This window comes from Euleptes europaea, chromosome 13 (genome assembly GCF_029931775.1).
Source record: "Euleptes europaea isolate rEulEur1 chromosome 13, rEulEur1.hap1, whole genome shotgun sequence".
Classification (NCBI taxonomy): domain Eukaryota; kingdom Metazoa; phylum Chordata; class Lepidosauria; order Squamata; family Sphaerodactylidae; genus Euleptes; species Euleptes europaea.
Genome location: NC_079324.1, coordinates 28570795 through 28587340, shown reverse-complemented (window position 1 = coordinate 28587340; position 16546 = coordinate 28570795). Strand labels below are relative to the sequence as shown.

Here is a 16546-nt window from a genome sequence, read left to right as displayed (position 1 = left end):
ATATATTAAAAAAAACCCATCAAAACTCTGTAAAAATAGATTTAATTTAAAGTAGATCAAGGTAGATTTAATTTAAAGTTGATCTTATATTAAATATTTACATCACTATACATTGCGTTGACAATGAAACCTTGAATGGTTTCTCGTAAGATCCTTGAGCCAAGTCTGTATAAAAATGGTTTGTTTTTTTGTTTAAAAAGGGCCCCCTTTCCCACTGTAAAGATTACAAAAGCAGGTTGTGCAAAAGAGTAATAATTACACCAATTCCATGAAATACAAAATGTGTACCAGCTTATGTACATGCTGTTGGTTGAAAGATGCTATACATTAAGACCAGCCATTCATATGCATTACCCAATGCTCTGGTGAAAGAATCATTAGTCATTATCAGAGCCTGGGGGAGGTAGGAAAACCAAGGCATCGCTAAAACTGTGTCCATATGCTCTGAGCCTGTAGACTCCATACATCATCACATGCATATGATTAGGAGCCAACCCACTGAATGTGATAGCCATGTCTGAACAACACCCTTCCACCACCTGTTGGGGGTGGCTTAACATTGCCTCTTTAATAAGAGAACCAACTGACTTGGTGTTGAAGATATCCTTTTTTTCAGAATCTTCTGCGTTTTCAGCCTGCACCCCAGTGTACTTCAAGCAGACAGCTAACTGTTTATCTGCGGACAGTTTCCAAATCACGCCCCCCTGTTCTGGACACTTGTCCGGATCATCAAAAACTTTATGAAGTCGCCTTAATGATTCAGTGCTTAAAATGATTCCTCCATCACCGTTCACATACTGCAGGTCTCCAGATGTCTCTGTACGGCCGGTGTAAAATGGCTGGGATGAGTCTTGATTCATGAGAAAATATTTGAGGTTTTCTATTATGGCAAAAGTGGTGGGATGGGTCAAGAAGAACCAGTTGTAGTCATCTTTGTAATTTTCATATGCAAGTTTATATGCTTTCCTCATCATTATCCACATGTCCTCTGTGTCAAGCACAATGGAGTCAAAGACTTTGACCTTTTCAGAACTGTAGAATTCTGCCTTGTCACAGTGTTTGCTCCAAGTCTCTCTCACAGCTGCCCAGTAGCTAAGGTCTTTAGGTTTGACAAGGATGATACAGTAGACACGGATGCTGTGGGTAAGACCCAGACGTTCATCTTCAGAGAGATTTAAAACGTCCTCCTTTTTGGGAGCCTGAAGGTGGCGGTGCTCATGAGATTTGGTGCTGTGGTCCATCTTAATGTGTCCAAGAAGAGTGACCAATACACAGAAGACCCCTCCCAGCATCATGCCCTTCACAAACGAACCACTTTCAGAAATCATGGCTTCTAGAAGAAAACTGCCAATGAGATTGAGGGAGAGGGGGAGCAAAATGCATTTTGTTAGCAAGTGTAAAAACTGAAAACCAAATTTGCATTAGGCATTGGCTGCATCTTGCTTCAGAATTCAAATTAAGTGCTGCAGCTTAATATTTTGACACCAATAAGGTAGAATAAATATGCACACCAATAATTAGGACTATTTTTACTGTGCAGTAATAGTGTTGCTAATATCTTAGAGCAGCCTTATGCCCTAAGGGCTTTAACTTTCCCTAAAGGCTAGGATTTCTTCATCACCTGTGAGCCAGGTCTGGCTGCCATTCTGGTGATATTCAAGAAAATGCGTCAATTGTAGCTTTATTAATTTTTTTCTCACTCCTGCAAGAGCTCAGAGTGGCCTATGCCGTTGCCCCGTTCTGTCCTCACAACAACCTTGTATTATAGCCAAGACTGGGAGAGTGTGATTGAGACCCCCCAAAGTCACCTGCTGAACTTCATGACCGAGCAGAAATTTGATCCTCTTCACCCTTATGTCCAACATAATGCAAGATTCGAACGGAAAGTTTCCTGTTTCACAGGTTGGTCTCAACTAAGATGTTATACTGGTAACTGACCGAGATAATTCCACAATACCTCAGTTATGCCATATATGTTTAAGTGGGAGTTAACCCGGTTGGCCATAGAATTTACAACTGGTCTATGCATTACGTGTTGTGTGAATGCTTGTGCTAGAATGAAAATTTGTTAATCTTTAAGGTGCAAAACTCCAGTTAGTAATTGGCAATATCACCTGATTGGTTATTTCAGAAGCACCAATGGTCATATGGGTTACATCACTGGGCCTACATTTGATTGGCTAGCTGGAATCATGCCAGCGCATAAAGTAAAATCCTTCATTCTAGTTTGCACACTTAGCCACAACTTAGAGCTCTTGCCATAGTTTGAGGGCTTGTTTTGTCTTGGCTCAGTTCTTGTTCCTTGGCCTTGCTTTTGGACACTGATTGGGGTGGGCCAGGACGGTTGGACACCTGTTGATTTTGGACTCAAACTCTCTTGGAGTCTGCCTTAAGTATTCTCTGGGTTGTGTGTGTGTAAAGTACCGTCAAGTCGCAGCCGACTCATGGCAACCTTTTTTGGGATTTTCATGGCAAGAGACTAGCAGAGGTGGTTTGCCAATGCCTTCCTCTGAACAGCAATCCCGGTATTCCTTGGTGGTCTCCCATCCAAATACTAAGCAGGGCTGACCCTGCTTAGCTTCTGAGATCTGACGAGATCAGGCTAGCCTGGGCCATCCAGGTCAGGGCATTCAGGTCTCTGGGTTAGAGAACCATTATTTTGTAAATATCTAGGACCAGCTATTTAGCTTTTGTTATTTTCTTTGCACTGTTCCTTAGTCTTGTTTGTATATTCCCGCACAACCTTTTAATAAACCACATTCGTTATATTTTGATGTGTTTTTGCATCCAGGAGTATTCAATCTGAATCCAGCACCTTGGCCAGGCTGGCCTCAGCTACCGAAATAACGTCTGTTTTTTTTTAGACTCACCCTGTTGGTGGTCAACCTTTCAGGGTGATTTGGTCTTGTTTGCTGCCCAGCCCCGGGTCACCTTGACATGAAGGTCACAAATCCCAGAACTGACCCTATTTTAAAATAATGTGGTTTTTAAAAGACAGATTGGTTGTATCTCAATTTAGGAATTCAGTTCTTATTTCAGCCGCAGTTGTTGGTGGCCAATGGCAAGACTCCAGCCTCTCAAGTGCCTCATCTGCAATATTAGAGGAACAACTAGCAGACTTGTTATAAGGATTTACAAGACAATACACGTAAAGTGATTTGAACCTTCTAAAAAGGCTCATTTCTATGTTCAGTATTGTTATTGCATCAGCAGGGAATTGTTGCTAATTCCCAAAAGCTTTGTTATTACATTGGTGGAACTTGAATATTTAGAGAGAGGGAGGAAGAAAAGCGTGTAAATGGTCATGCAGGATGGGACTTAACTACTCAGTCATCACACTTTACATGATCTGTGAACAAGTATACACTGGAAGTAGCTGCCACACAGAGCCTAGTAAATAGGCTGTTTATTAGCCATATTTCCCACCACTGTACCTATCTGGATATCTGAGCAGCCCCCATGGACCAGACTAAGCCTATAGTCCAGCATCCTATTATTTATAGTGGCCATCCAGATGCCCTCTAAGGCATACCATCGGGGCAAAAAAAGTCAAAATCTTGCCCTAGTGATACCCCTCAGCAATTGCTATTCAGAAGTCCCATTGGCTAACAGCCATTTATTTACCAACCCTTTATACATTTGTCTAATCTCCTTTTAAAAGATATCTAAGCATGTGGCTATCACCACATCCTGCAGCTGTGAGTTCCACAAGTTAAGTGTCGTGTCAAGTAGTACTTCATATGCCCTAAACCCAGTGCCCATTTAGAGCCCCCCCCCAAGTATTATGGAAGAAAAGGTTCGCTCTATCCATTTTATATCATGCCCACAAACGTTTTGGATGCTGTTTAACATATTGGGTCATCTGAACAGAAAAGGGTCGAATGATCTTTTCTGGGGCATCATACATTGACAGAATTGGGCACAATTTTTAACAACCCAGTAGTTCTTCCATAAAAAGATCAAGGGGATTAATTAGCACATTTATTCAGCTCTAAGCTACAAGAAAAACACCAAGCTAATGTTTAGTTTGCCTGGTAGTGAATGAGCTCTCTCTCTCAATTAGCTTTTACTTTAGGAATTCACATTGAAGAATAAAGAACTAGGTCGTGTATTGGCCATGTTAGCTACCATGTCGATCAGGTGACCTAAGACACATATTAACAATCACTTTTTAATGCTATTTAGTAAAAGTTTTATAACCCACCCTTTCACAACTCAGGGTGGCTTACAAAATAAAATCCAGTTTGCACTGCAAACCGATTATTCAGACAGATCAAACATATTAGCCTACAGATTATAGCTTATCATACATAGCCTATTTATTTATTTTCACTTCATTCTTCCTTCAATGAATTCAGGGCAGTGTACATTGTTCTCCTCTCCCCCCACTTTATCCTCACAACAACCCTGTGAGGTACATCAGGCTGAGAAAGCGCAACTGGCTCAAGGTGGTCACACAGTGAATTTCACTATGACCAGGAATTTGACCTGGCCTCCACCCAGCTCTGGCCACTACACTGCTCTGGCTTAGCTAGCACATATTAGTTTATACGCAGATCAATTTTGCTATTAGCCCATAGTAACTACCATTTGGAAAGTCTCATGACACCTTAAGAGCTGAATGAATTCATTCTGGGATAGGTTTTCTTGAGCCACAGCCCACTATGTCAGATGCCACAATAAATTAATTCACCTTTAGGGTGCCGTGTTGTTTGAAGTGTGTTAGGCTAACATGGCAACCTCCTTGGAATATATGGGAAGCTTGAGCACGAACATGGCAGGAGGGAAGACAAGGCACTGTTATATTAAGTGAACTTCGGTTTGATGTAACGCAGCACTGTTAGAAGGGTCTCAGGTTCGTGAGATGGGAAGATAAGCTAATCCTTGTTTCAGTTTAATTTTAAGTAAGAGCCCGAAAATTTTGTAATACTCAGCTTTTGGGATAAGGCAGGATTCACATCTAAACACATGCATGCATATTCTCTACTGTCTCAGAGGAGCATGCCTATTATATTAGGTGCTGTGGAACACTGGCAGGATAATGCTGCTGCAGTTGTCTTGCTTGTGGGCTTCCTAGAGGCACCTGGTTGGCTACTGTGTGAACAGACTGCTGGACTTGATGAGCCTTGGTCTGATCCAGCATGGCTTTTCTTATGTTCCTATACGTGAATGTAGCTCAGTAGCCAAGAAGGGGAATGACAAATAGATAATCCCTCATGTGTAATTCATTTGTGCCATGAATTTGCTATGAGGCCTTGAGGAAGCTGCACCTAGCTTGGGCACCCCCACCCCACCCCAGTGCAATATAGGAATACTAACCTACTGTGCAGGATTCCATGAATGATGGTGAGATACTGTGTACAAAAGATATATATTCAAGCGGCACAGTAGTTATCAGTAAACAAAAAGGCTATGGCACTGTAAAGGTTTTACAAATTGATTTGGGCAAGGTTTTCAAAAGCTGCCCATTTGTTGTCATAATATGGACCTGTAAAAGTTTTCAAAAGCAGATCTCTGTCCATATTTTTTCATCCCACAACGTTTTGGTGGAATGCAGCAGTTAAAAGAGTGACCTCTGAATAGGGTTAACAGCTCCGGGTTGGGAAGTATCTGGAAATTTTGGGGGTGGAGCCTGAGGAGGGTGGGATTTGGGGAGGGGAGGGACTTCAACAGGGTATATTGCCATAAAGTCCGCCTTCAAAAACAGACTTTTCTCTAGGTGAACTGATCTCTGTTGCCTGGAGATCAGCTGTAATAGCAGTAGATCTCCAGCTACCACCTGGAAGTTGTCAACTCTAGCTGTGAGGGAAGAGGTCTCCAGTTCAAATCCTGTCTCTACCACACTGTCACTAGGCAAACCACTTGCTGTCAGCCTCAGCCTCCCTATCAAGAAGAGGGGGAATGAAAATAGCAATTTAGTCTACGAGATGCTTGTAAAGATTACAAGACAATTTACATGAAGCACTTTGAACCGTGGAAACACTATGTAAATACTGAGGAGGATAAAGTTCCTGAATACACAGAGGCAATCTACCCTCCTTCCATTAATTTCCACAGGATATCCACCACTGCTGTGTACCGGATGCTTTTTTTTTTCCTACAGCCAGCAATTCATAAACGTATGCAATACTAATATTGACAAGAATGATATTACTGATAATACTGACATTATTGACACAGCCAATATAATTGCAGTGCCGGATTCTGCTCTTTTTTGTCCTAATTAATTTGCTCAATACTTTCCTCTGTTGGTTATCATTATGATATGTTCTGCTTCGGTGCGCTTTGCTTTAAACGGCTGCTGTTTTTGCCGCTTTTACCGGTTTTTGCCTCTTTCTGTTTTTGCTTCATTTTTATATCAATGTAGATTGTCCGAGGGAGCATGGCTTTCGGTTTGCTTTTAACACGGTTCGATTGTGCTGTACACCGCCTCCTGCAATTTTTTTGCAGAAGGCAGCCCATCAACGAGACAACTTTGCTGCTACCATCATTTGATCGACATGCCCCATATGAACAACATTCCCAGTGCTGCCCATGTTATGCATTCTTTGCAGAGCCTCAATCCGATCCAAACCTTTGCGGCAAGCCCCAGGTGCAGAGGAGCAGGATCAGCACCGCGAAAGGGGGCAGAACTCGGGCCGGCCGCGAGGTGGTTTCTCGTCTCCTCCGACGTAGTTGTGGGAAAGGGGAGGCCCGTTTATTCGAAAGGGGGTTCCCACAAACGAAGCCTCGGAGAGACCCACTGAAATGAGGGGCTGGGGGAGTCTTAAGAGGTCCCCCCCCCCCAAGGATCCTGCCGCATGGCCATGTCCGTCCACCCTCCGGCGACCCTTCCTCCTCCTCCCCAAGGACTCACCTGGGGCGGGCAGGGGCAAGAGGAGCGGCTCCCACAAAGAGTCGGCGACGTCCACTCCTTTCTCGAGGAAAAGGAAACGGAGTCGCTTCCTTTTCCTATCTCTATGGTGAAGGACCACAAGCCCCGCCCTTCGTGACGTATTTCTCGAGGGAGGGAGGGAGGGAGGGGAGGAGGAAGCCCGGCGACAGGCGCCTCCGCCCCATCAGAGCGAGAGGGAGACACGGGCCGTACACAAAGCCCACTTCCGGTATGCCCTGGACCGCCCATGCGTGCGGGTCATTAGATTATGAAGCCGGGAAGGAAGAGGATAATACGCAGATATAGAAAATAGGTCTCGGAGGGAAGTGGGCTCTGTTTCTCCCCTCCCTTTGCCGCCTTTCCGTTTCTTTGCATTGGAGATCCCGTACTTTTTTTTTTTTTTTTTGTAAATTTTTTAAAATTATTTTTCAAACTAGTTCACATTCTATTGTATTCCATTCATATAGTGCACTGGTTCCCAACCAGGGGTCCCTGGACCCCCAGGGGTCCGTGAGAACTAAATTAAGGTTCGCGAAACAAAGTTATAAACCCATAATAAATTAATATTTTCAATTAAAAGATCTCTATTATAAAAATATATATTCAAATGTTATTCTAAGCTTAATGTTTAACTAACAGTTATGATTAAAGTTTATTTTCAAATTCTCCGAATTTTTATTTTGAACCTTGGGGTCCCTGCACTGAACAAAAAAGTCCTTGTGGTCCCTGGTCAAAAAAAGGTTTGGAACCACTGATATAGTATGTGTGTGTGTGTGTGTATGTATGTGTGTATATATATATAGTATATACATTCCATTCATATAGTATATACTGTAAACAATTTCTATCTTATCTTTAAACAAATGTATATAGTTGATTGGTTCTTGTAGGTTATCCGGGCTGTGTGACCGTGGTCTTGGTATTTTCTTTCCTGATGTTTCGCCAGCAGCTGTGGCAGGCATCTTCGGAGGAGTAACCCTGAAGGACAGTGTCTCTCAGTGTCAAGTGTGTAGGAAGAGTAATATAAAGTCAGAAAGGGGTTGGGTTTGAGCTGAGTCATTGTCCTGCAAAAAGTATCAAAGGTGATGGGTTAATCATTGTCTTGTAAGTATCAAGATAATGTGCTAATGAGGGTGTGGTATGTTAATATGGAACTATTGTAGCCTGAAGTGATCTGTTAATGTGTAAAATCCAAAGCTAATCCGCATGGCTAAAGATATTATCTTGATACTTACAGGACAATGATTAGCACATTACCTTTGATACTTTTTGCAGGACAATGATTCAGCTCAAACCCAACCCCTTTCTGACTGTATATTACTCTTCCTACACACTTGACACTGAGAGAGTCTGTCCTTCAGTGTTACTCCTCTGAAGATGCCTGCCACAGCTGCTGGCGAAATGTCAGGAAAGAAAATACCAAGACCACGGTCACACAGCTCGGATAACCTACAAGAACCAATAAACTCAGACCGTGAAAACCTTCAACAGTATATAGTTGACTTCCCCTCTCCCCCACTCTGTCCATTTGATATTCTTGTTTCTCTCTTTGTATTTAGTATCTAATTCATTATAATAAACCACCTTTATCGTTATCTTAAACTCTACTTTTTAACGTTAGTATCTTAATTACTTCAAAAATTTTGAATTAGTTCAAAACATATCCCTTAATGTTTCTCAAATTAGGTTCATTTACACAGTATATTGTCCATGCCTCCCATTCTTCCACAAATTCAGCATTTTATTTGTTGATTTATTAATGCGGTAAGATTTGCCATTTCAGCCAGTTCCATCATTTTATCTATCCAAACGGTCCTATCTGGTATTTCAGATGTTTTCCATTTCATTGCATAGACCAGTCTTGCAGCAATAGTGGCATGTATCAAAAATGATCTCTGAGTCACTACAGAATCTGGTATTATACTTAACAACATAATTTCAGGCGTTTTAGGGATACTTTCCTGTCCTGACTTTCTACCGGCAGCCGGAAGTGTAGTTAAGGTTGCGTTCAAGTTGCAACCTCTTTGGTGATCACTGGCTGTTGCGAGGAGTCGCCGTTAGGCCGACGCATTCGCTGGGTGTCAGCGTCCGCGCCGACGTCGTTGCCATGGAAACGCCTCCGGTGCCATGAGCCTCGCGGCGTGTCTTTGGCAGAGTGGAAGGGGGGAGGAGTTCGCTCTCTTTTATTACACTAAAACAAAGCCACTGGCTTCCGAGTCTGAACAGCTGTGAGCATGCGCAGACAAAACAGCAGCCCGCTACTGGTCGGCGGGTGGGCGGTTTTTGGGGCGGAGCCTGAGGAGGGCTCAGGGGTCTGGGGAGGGACTTCAGTGCCATAGAGTCCAATTGCCAGAGCGTGTCAAGATTACAAGTCTGTCAGATAGTTTGACAGGTGCAGGATAGATCAGTGAGATCTAAGGATGATGTAATCAGCCTGGAAAGTACCTGGGGAGCTAGAGAAAGCTGGCCTGATCCAGTTAGAGCCAGGTGGCTGATGCAATGCAGTAGCAATACCAGGATAATTGGATATCTACTGTGATTGGTGGCTGCGTCCATCAGGTGTATATAATGAAGTGAAACCGCAGTTCTATGCGGGATGTTATGAGCGGAGAGTGTGAGAGGAGTATCTGTATATATTTCTGCACTGTACAAATAAACTACACTTTTTCTATGTGGCCGTGGACTTTCTGATGGGTATCCTGGACAAGACTGCTAATCCGCTTGGCTTCCGCGTCAGGGTTATGGGCCCAGCTCCTCTACGTTACAGGAGTGTTTCTGCTACACTGCGCAGGTTTTATGTGTGGTGGTAGATACGCAGAGTCCAGGATTTTCAGAGGCTACTGGAGAAGTGACGGCTGTGTGTGAGTAATGGCACAACAATCTTTTATCCCAGTGGATAAACTCACCTCAGAGAATTACCACGTTTGGTCTGTGAGGTTGGAGCAATATCTGAAAAGGGAAGATTTATGGGATTCTGTGGAAAGACTCCCTACTACAGCAGCCGAGATTGCCAAGGACATAAAAGCCCTTGCCAATATCACCTTGACGGTGGGAGATGACCAGCTTATTTATGTTGTTGGCAAAGAGCATGCAAAGTTGGCATGGGATAGTCTGCGAGCAGTGTATCTCCGGGACTCAGCTGGCACGCTGCTAGCACTAATGAGGCGGCTTTATAGATGCCATAAATCACTGCACACGCTGGCCGCAGCCCACTTGAAGACCCTAGCAGAGTTGTTTAGACAGCTGGAGTTGAGGGGAAAAGTTATATCTGCGGAGGACCGGGTGTATTTGCTTTTGAGTTCTCTGGATGCGAGCTTTGATGTTTTAGTAACCTCGCTGGAGAGCCTGGCAGCAGGGCAATTAACCTATGAATACTTGACTGGACGAATTCTGGAAGAAGAGGAACGACGGGAGGAAGGACGTAAGCAGAAGACAGCAGCCCAGCTGAGATACACCCCCGAGGTTAAATCAACGAATCGCCCATCTGCCGAGACCTCAGCCCCCCAGCGCGTTTTTCATCCCAGGCAGAGAGACTGGATAGAGTCTACGCCGAGGACTGCAGCCGAGCTGTTTAGACAACCCCGAGACGGGCAAGAGGTCTACTCAGCGCAGAGCCAGTGGCAGCAGCAGAGGGGAGGCGACGGAAGGCAGAGTAGGAGCTACAAGCAAGATGAGGAATGCGTGATGTTCATCAAAAAGTGTTTTCTTTGTGGGTCCTCACAACATTTGAAAAAAAATTGTCCCCAGATGGCCAGGAAAAAGCAACCAAAGAGACAGTCAGTGAATGGAACTTACACTGCTGTTGTGCTGGCAGAGGCTGGAGACAAAGAGAACATTTGGCTCTTGGACAGTGGGGCAAGTACATGTTTTGTTAACAAAGCTTCCATGTTAGTTAACCAAAAGCAGTCTGCTAAGTCTAATGTAAGTCTAGCAGATGGGAGACACTTAAAGGTACACTCTGAAGGGGAGGTGTTTTTCCCAGAGTTAAATCATAAGTTTCAAAATGTACTTTGTGTGCCTGAGTTACAGCATAGTTTGCTAAGTGTTTCTGTGTTGGCTAAGACTGGTTTTAAGGTGCTGTTTGAGGGAAACACCTGCCAGATAAGCCAGGGGGAGGTTGTAATGTTAGAAGGGCACTTGCAAAAGGATGTCTATGTGGTGCATAGAAGGATAGGAGAAACTTCTATGGTAGTGGAATCTGTGAATAAAAATCCACATAATGAGTGCATACACCTTCTACATAGGCGTTTTGGCCACGCCTCCTTTTCCATTCTAAAGAAGACCCTGAGTGTGTTAGGGAAGGATGACATTAAGTTGAATGGGTGTAATTCTTTCCTAGATTGCACTGTCTGCAAATCTGTTAAAAGCAGACGTAGTCCAGTGGCTAAGGTAAGCCAAAGGGTGGCAAGCAGACCTCTGCAAATTGCTCATTTAGATCTCTGTGGTCCATTTCCTGAGAGTGTGTCTAAGAACCGGTACGCTTTATGCATTGTGGATGATTTTGCTCGTTATGGCTGGGTGTATCTGCTGAAGCAGAAAAGTGAGGCATGTCAAACCATCAAGTATTGGATTAAAAGGGTGGAAAGGCAGCTAGACCTCAAGGTATCAAGTATACAATCTGACAGAGGCGGTGAATTTGTCTCTAGTGCATTTACCCAGTGGTTAGAAAGCAAGGGAATTGAGCGCAGATTGGCTAATCCCTGTTTACTCAGGAGAACGGTGTGGCTGAGAGGAGGATTGGTTATCTAAAGTCAATGTTGCAAGCTTTGATAGAGGATGCTAATCTAAAACCCAGGTTCTGGGGGGAAGGCATCAAGGTGGCTTGTTATTTGATTAATAGACTTTGGACCTCCAGCATCAACAATATTCCCTACAAGGCATTGTACAAAAGAAATCCCTCTTTAAAGCATTTAAGAGTGTTTGGTACTAAGGCTTGGGTGAATATACCTTTAAAGAACCGCAGAGCAGGTGGCAAGAAATCCAAACCGCTGATTTTTCTGGGATATCAGAATGCAGCAAAATCTTATCGCTTTGCTAATGATCAGAACCAGGTGTCTTTTAGCAAATCTGCGAATTTCGGAGAATCTTTTAATTGGCCACGCTTACATGGAAATGAGAAGGTTTCTGAAGAAGTTTTATTGCCGGCTAATGGACAGCCAGAGGCAGGTGAAAGTGTTTTTCCTGAAGTTGTTGCAAGCAGGGAAACAGTAAAGGTTGAGACTCCAGAAGGAGGGGAGTCTAGTGGCACGGTAGTCAGACGGTCAGAAAGAAGTAATAAAGGAGTACCTCCACAAAGATATGGCTTTGATGATTGTGATCATGTTTACAGTATGGATGATGGTGAACCTGGCAGCTATGAAAGAATAGTAGCTGATAATGAAAGAAAAAAGCTATTGTGGTTCAGAGCAAGGAAGGCTGAAATGGAAGAATGCCAATAGCTCAAGGTTTCTCACTCTAATCTAACAGGTGGCAGTTTGTAAATTGGCTGCACCTGGATGTGATTCCAGGGGTAAAAATAAACAGACAGTAAAGGTGTTTTTTACTTGTCTCAAACAGAAAAAATAAAACAGTTGCTGGAAAGGTTTAGCATGCTTGATGCTAATGCAGCTGAAACCCCAATGGTCACAGGTTATTTATGTGAAGAGTCTCAGGAACAAGAAGAGTGTGACAAATCTCTGTATCAGTCCCTGATAGGAAGTTTGTTATATCTTGCTTGTTGGACTCGCCCAGACATATATCAGGCGGTACATTGCCTGAGCAGGAAAAATATGTCACCAAAGCAGAGTGACTGGAAAGCAGCTAAGCGTGTACTCAGATACCTGAAGGGATCTGTGAACAAACAGTTATGCTTGAATGCATGTAATGGGGAACTGACTGCGTATGCAGATGCATCATGGTCAGATCAGGGGAACGCAAAATCAACGACCGTATGTGTTGTATTTTGGTGAAGCACCCATACATTGGAAATCTGTAAAACAGTCATTTGTAGCCATGAGTTCATGTGAAGCAGAATATAGTGCTGTGAGTGAATGTATAAATCAGGTGGAATGGTTTGTCTATCTCATGAAGAAACTCAATGTGTCTGTACAATTACCAGTAAAGGTGTATACTGACAGTCAATCAGCGCTACAACTTGCGACTGAGCAAAACTTTAAAGGCAGAAGTAAGCATATAAGAATAAGATATGTCAATGTAATTGAATCTGTGAACAAAGGCTTGGTATGTATTGTAAAGTGTGCCAGTGCTGGTAATGTGGCAGATCTATTTACTAAAATTGTGGATTGCAATAGATTCATGAAACTAATCAAACTAATCTGAAATCCTTGAGAAGGAGTGTCAAGATTACAAGTCTGTCAGATAGTTTGACAGGTGCAGGATAGATCAGTGAGATCTAAGGATGATGTAATCAGCCTGGAAAGTACCTGGGGAGCTAGAGAAAGCTAGCCTGATCCAGTTAGAGCCAGGTGGCTGATGCAATGCAGTAGCAATACCAGGATAATTGGATATCTACTGTGATTGGTGGCTGCGTCCACCAGGTGTATATAATGAAGTGAAACCGCAGTTCTATGCGGGATGTTATGAGTGGAGAGTGTGAGAGGAGTATCTGTATATATTTCTGCACTGTACAAATAAACTACACTTTTTCTATGTGGCCGTGGACTTTCTGATGGGTATCCTGGACAAGACTGCTAATCCGCTTGGCTTCCGCGTCAGAGCGGCCATTTTCTCCAGGAGAACTGATCTCTAATGGCTGGAGGTCAGTTGTAATAGCAGGAGACCTCCAGCTAGTACCTGGAGGTTGGCAACCCTAACTTTATGCGGGTTTATGTTCTATGGCTTATTGTTTTGTATTGATAAATTATTACTTTAATTACAAGACACCCCGAGCAGGGCTCCAATGAAGCAGCGTGGCAACCTCATAAATAAATAAAATCAAGCAGAAATTCATGTCGGGTGGAGCTCATGCACCGTTCCTGTCCGCTGAAGGGAATGTCTTGAAAAAGACAAAGAGAGAGTCTGTGCAATCAAAATGTCAAAGAGCATGTTCAGAGTGCTTTTCCTTCCTTGCTTCTCCAGATACTGGTGCTGTGAATTCCAGTGCACAGGGCCTGTCCCTCAGGTAGCTCAAGATCCCTCAAGATGACGGTAGTTTCTCTGCTGCTAAGTACTGCACTATCTGACAGGTTGCGGGAGGTAAAATAGAAGACAGGGATTCTCTAGTGCTCAGTCAAAAATAGGAAGCAAACTGAAATCCAAAACAACAACAAACATTGGTGAACTCTGAACAAATGTATACAACATGACATTTATACAAATACTTGTACATAATTAACATACCAAACACAATATGCTTACTATTTTGGGTTTCTGAGTGTGTGTGTGTTTTGCTGTCAAGTCACAACTAACGTATGGTGACCCTGTAGGGCAGTGATGGCGAACCTTTTAGAGACCGAGTGCCCAAACTGCAACCCAAAACCCACTTATTTATCGCCGAGTGCCAATGCGGCAATTTAACCTGAATACTGAGGTTTTAGTTTAGAACAGGGGTGGGGAACCTTTTTTCTGCCAAGGGCCATTTGCATATTTATAACATCATTCTGGGGCCATACCGGGCGTAGATCTCCTGGTGTGTGTGTGTGGGGGGGGGAAGCTAGGGTTGCCAGGTCCTCTTCACCACTGGCGGGAGGTTTTGGGGGTGAAGCCTGAGGAGGGCGGGGTTTGGGGAGGAAGACTGCACAGCCATAGAGCCCAATGGCCAAAGTGGCCATTTTCTCCAGGGGAACTGATCTCTATTGGCTGGAGATCAGTTGTAATAGCAGGAGATCTCCAGCCACCACCTGGAGGTTGGCAACCTTAGGGGAGGCTATGCAGAGAAGGCTTGGAGGGTGCCTCAGCTCCCCCAGGTCTTCCCCCTCCTCCCAGGTGGGAAGGCAGCCAGCGGTGGGCCCAGGCAACCAAGGTGCCAGGGGGGCGCAGCTTGCAGCCTGTGGTTGATCTGCAGGGAAGGAAAGAAGGAAGGAAAGAAAGAAGGAAGGAAGGAAAGAATGAAGGACAGAAAGAAGGAAGGAAGCAGGGAAAGAAGGAAAGAAGGAAAGGAAGGAAGGAAAGAAAGTAGCAAGGAAGGAAGGAAGGACAGAAAGAAGGAAAGAAAAGGAAGAAGGAAGGAAGGAAAGAAGCAAGGAAAGAAGGAAGGAAGAAATGAAGGACAGAAAGAAGGAAGGAAGGAAGGACAGAAAGAAGGAAAGGAGGAAGGAAGGGAAGAAAGGACAGAAAGAAGGAAGGAAGGACAGAAAGAAGTAAGGAAAGAAGGAAGGAAGGAATGAAGGACAGAAAGAAGGAAGGAAGGAAAGAAGGACAGAAAGAAGGAAAGGAGGAAGGAAGGGAAGAAAGGAGGACAGAAAGAAGGAAGGAAGGAATGAAGGACAGAAAGAAGTAAGGAGAGAAGGAAGGACAGAAAGAAGGCAGAAAGGAAGCATGGAAAGGAGAGAGAGAGAGAGAGAGAGAAAGAAATAAAAGGAGAGAGAAAAAGAGGGGGGAAGAGACAGAAAAAGAGGAGAGAAAGAATAGGAGAGTGACAGAAAAAGGAAGAAAAGAGAGAAAAGCCTTCACACACACACACACAGCCGGCTCCCTGCGACCGGGCTTCAGCCTTCCCACCTCTCCCCCACCCCCACCCCCAAGTCCACAAAAGTCCTCCACCTGATCGGCTCCCACCCGGATGCTCCGGCCCCGGGAGGGAGCGATTGGCTTTTTCCTCTTCTTCCTCCCTCCCTCCCTCCCTCCCTCCCTCCGCGGCGGCCGAGAGAGGTTTCAACCCCTGTGCCGCTCGGCGTGCAGGGACGCTTCGCCTTCCCGGCTTGGGGGAAGCGTCTTCCTCCCTCCCGCCTCCTCTTGCCGATGGCGAGAGGGGGTTTAAAGGGGCCGCAGCGTTCCTGCACGCTGCGGCTTTGAGAGGGCCGTGCTCCGCTGCGTTTCTCTGGCAGCTGCAGCGGAGCCCAGGCTGGGCCAGGAGCCTTCTTACTCCTCCTCCCAGAGGCTCTGGGGGCTACTTGGGCGCAAGTCCTGCCGGCCGACACCGCAGCACGCCCCCCCCCCACCGCACGGGCCGCTCCCGCTCTCCGGCGCCGCTTCGCAGGCCGCTCGGCTGGGCTGCGCACTGGGCAGAACCGGGGCGGCGGCGGCGGCTCCTCTTGGCCGAGCAGGGGAGGTGCCGCAGGTGGCGGCCCGGCCTTCGGGGGCCTTTTTCAGCGGGAGGGCGGGCAGGCGGGCCCTGAGGGCGACCGCTGCCGGCTCGCCCGCTGTCCCCGCCCCCGTTCTGAAGCGCCTCCCAGTCCGACCTCGGGCGTGAGGAGCCAATCCGGAGTCGCTGCGGACCGCCCGTGGCGCGGGGCCAGGCAAAGCCGCGCCTCGACCCCTCGCCTCCAGCCCGGGAAGGGAAGGGGAAGGAAGGTTGCTTCCCCGGGGGGGGGGGGAGTGGAGGCGGCTGGGCGCGTGCCGGCAGAGAGGGCTACGCGTGCCAGAGTCGGCACGCGTGCCATAGGTTCGCCAACACGGCTGTAGGGTTTCCAAGGCAAGAGACGTTCAAAGATGGTTTTGCCATTGCCTGCCTCCGCACCATGCCACTGGTATTCCTTGGAGGTCTCCCCTCCAAATATTTGCCAGGTCGAGGCT

General features: G+C 45.5%; 1 protein-coding gene across 1 annotated transcript; it reads right to left on the bottom strand.

Moving 5' to 3' along the window:
- Positions 1 to 154: 154 nt before the first annotated feature.
- Positions 155 to 6873, bottom strand: C1GALT1C1 (C1GALT1 specific chaperone 1). Its single transcript, XM_056859909.1, has 2 exons — positions 6857 to 6873; positions 155 to 1344 (listed from the first exon to the last, which is right to left on the bottom strand). Exon 2 carries the CDS (start codon positions 1326 to 1328, stop codon positions 378 to 380), a length of 951 nt encoding a protein of 316 aa, XP_056715887.1. The 5' UTR covers positions 1329 to 1344; positions 6857 to 6873; the 3' UTR covers positions 155 to 377.
- Positions 6874 to 16546: the final 9673 nt, after the last annotated feature.

What these genes read in the sequence shown, in the direction of transcription:
- C1GALT1C1 (XM_056859909.1), bottom strand. Translation starts at nt 1,328, where the DNA reads ATGATTTCTGAAAGTGGTTCGTTTGTGAAGGGCATGATGCTGGGAGGG.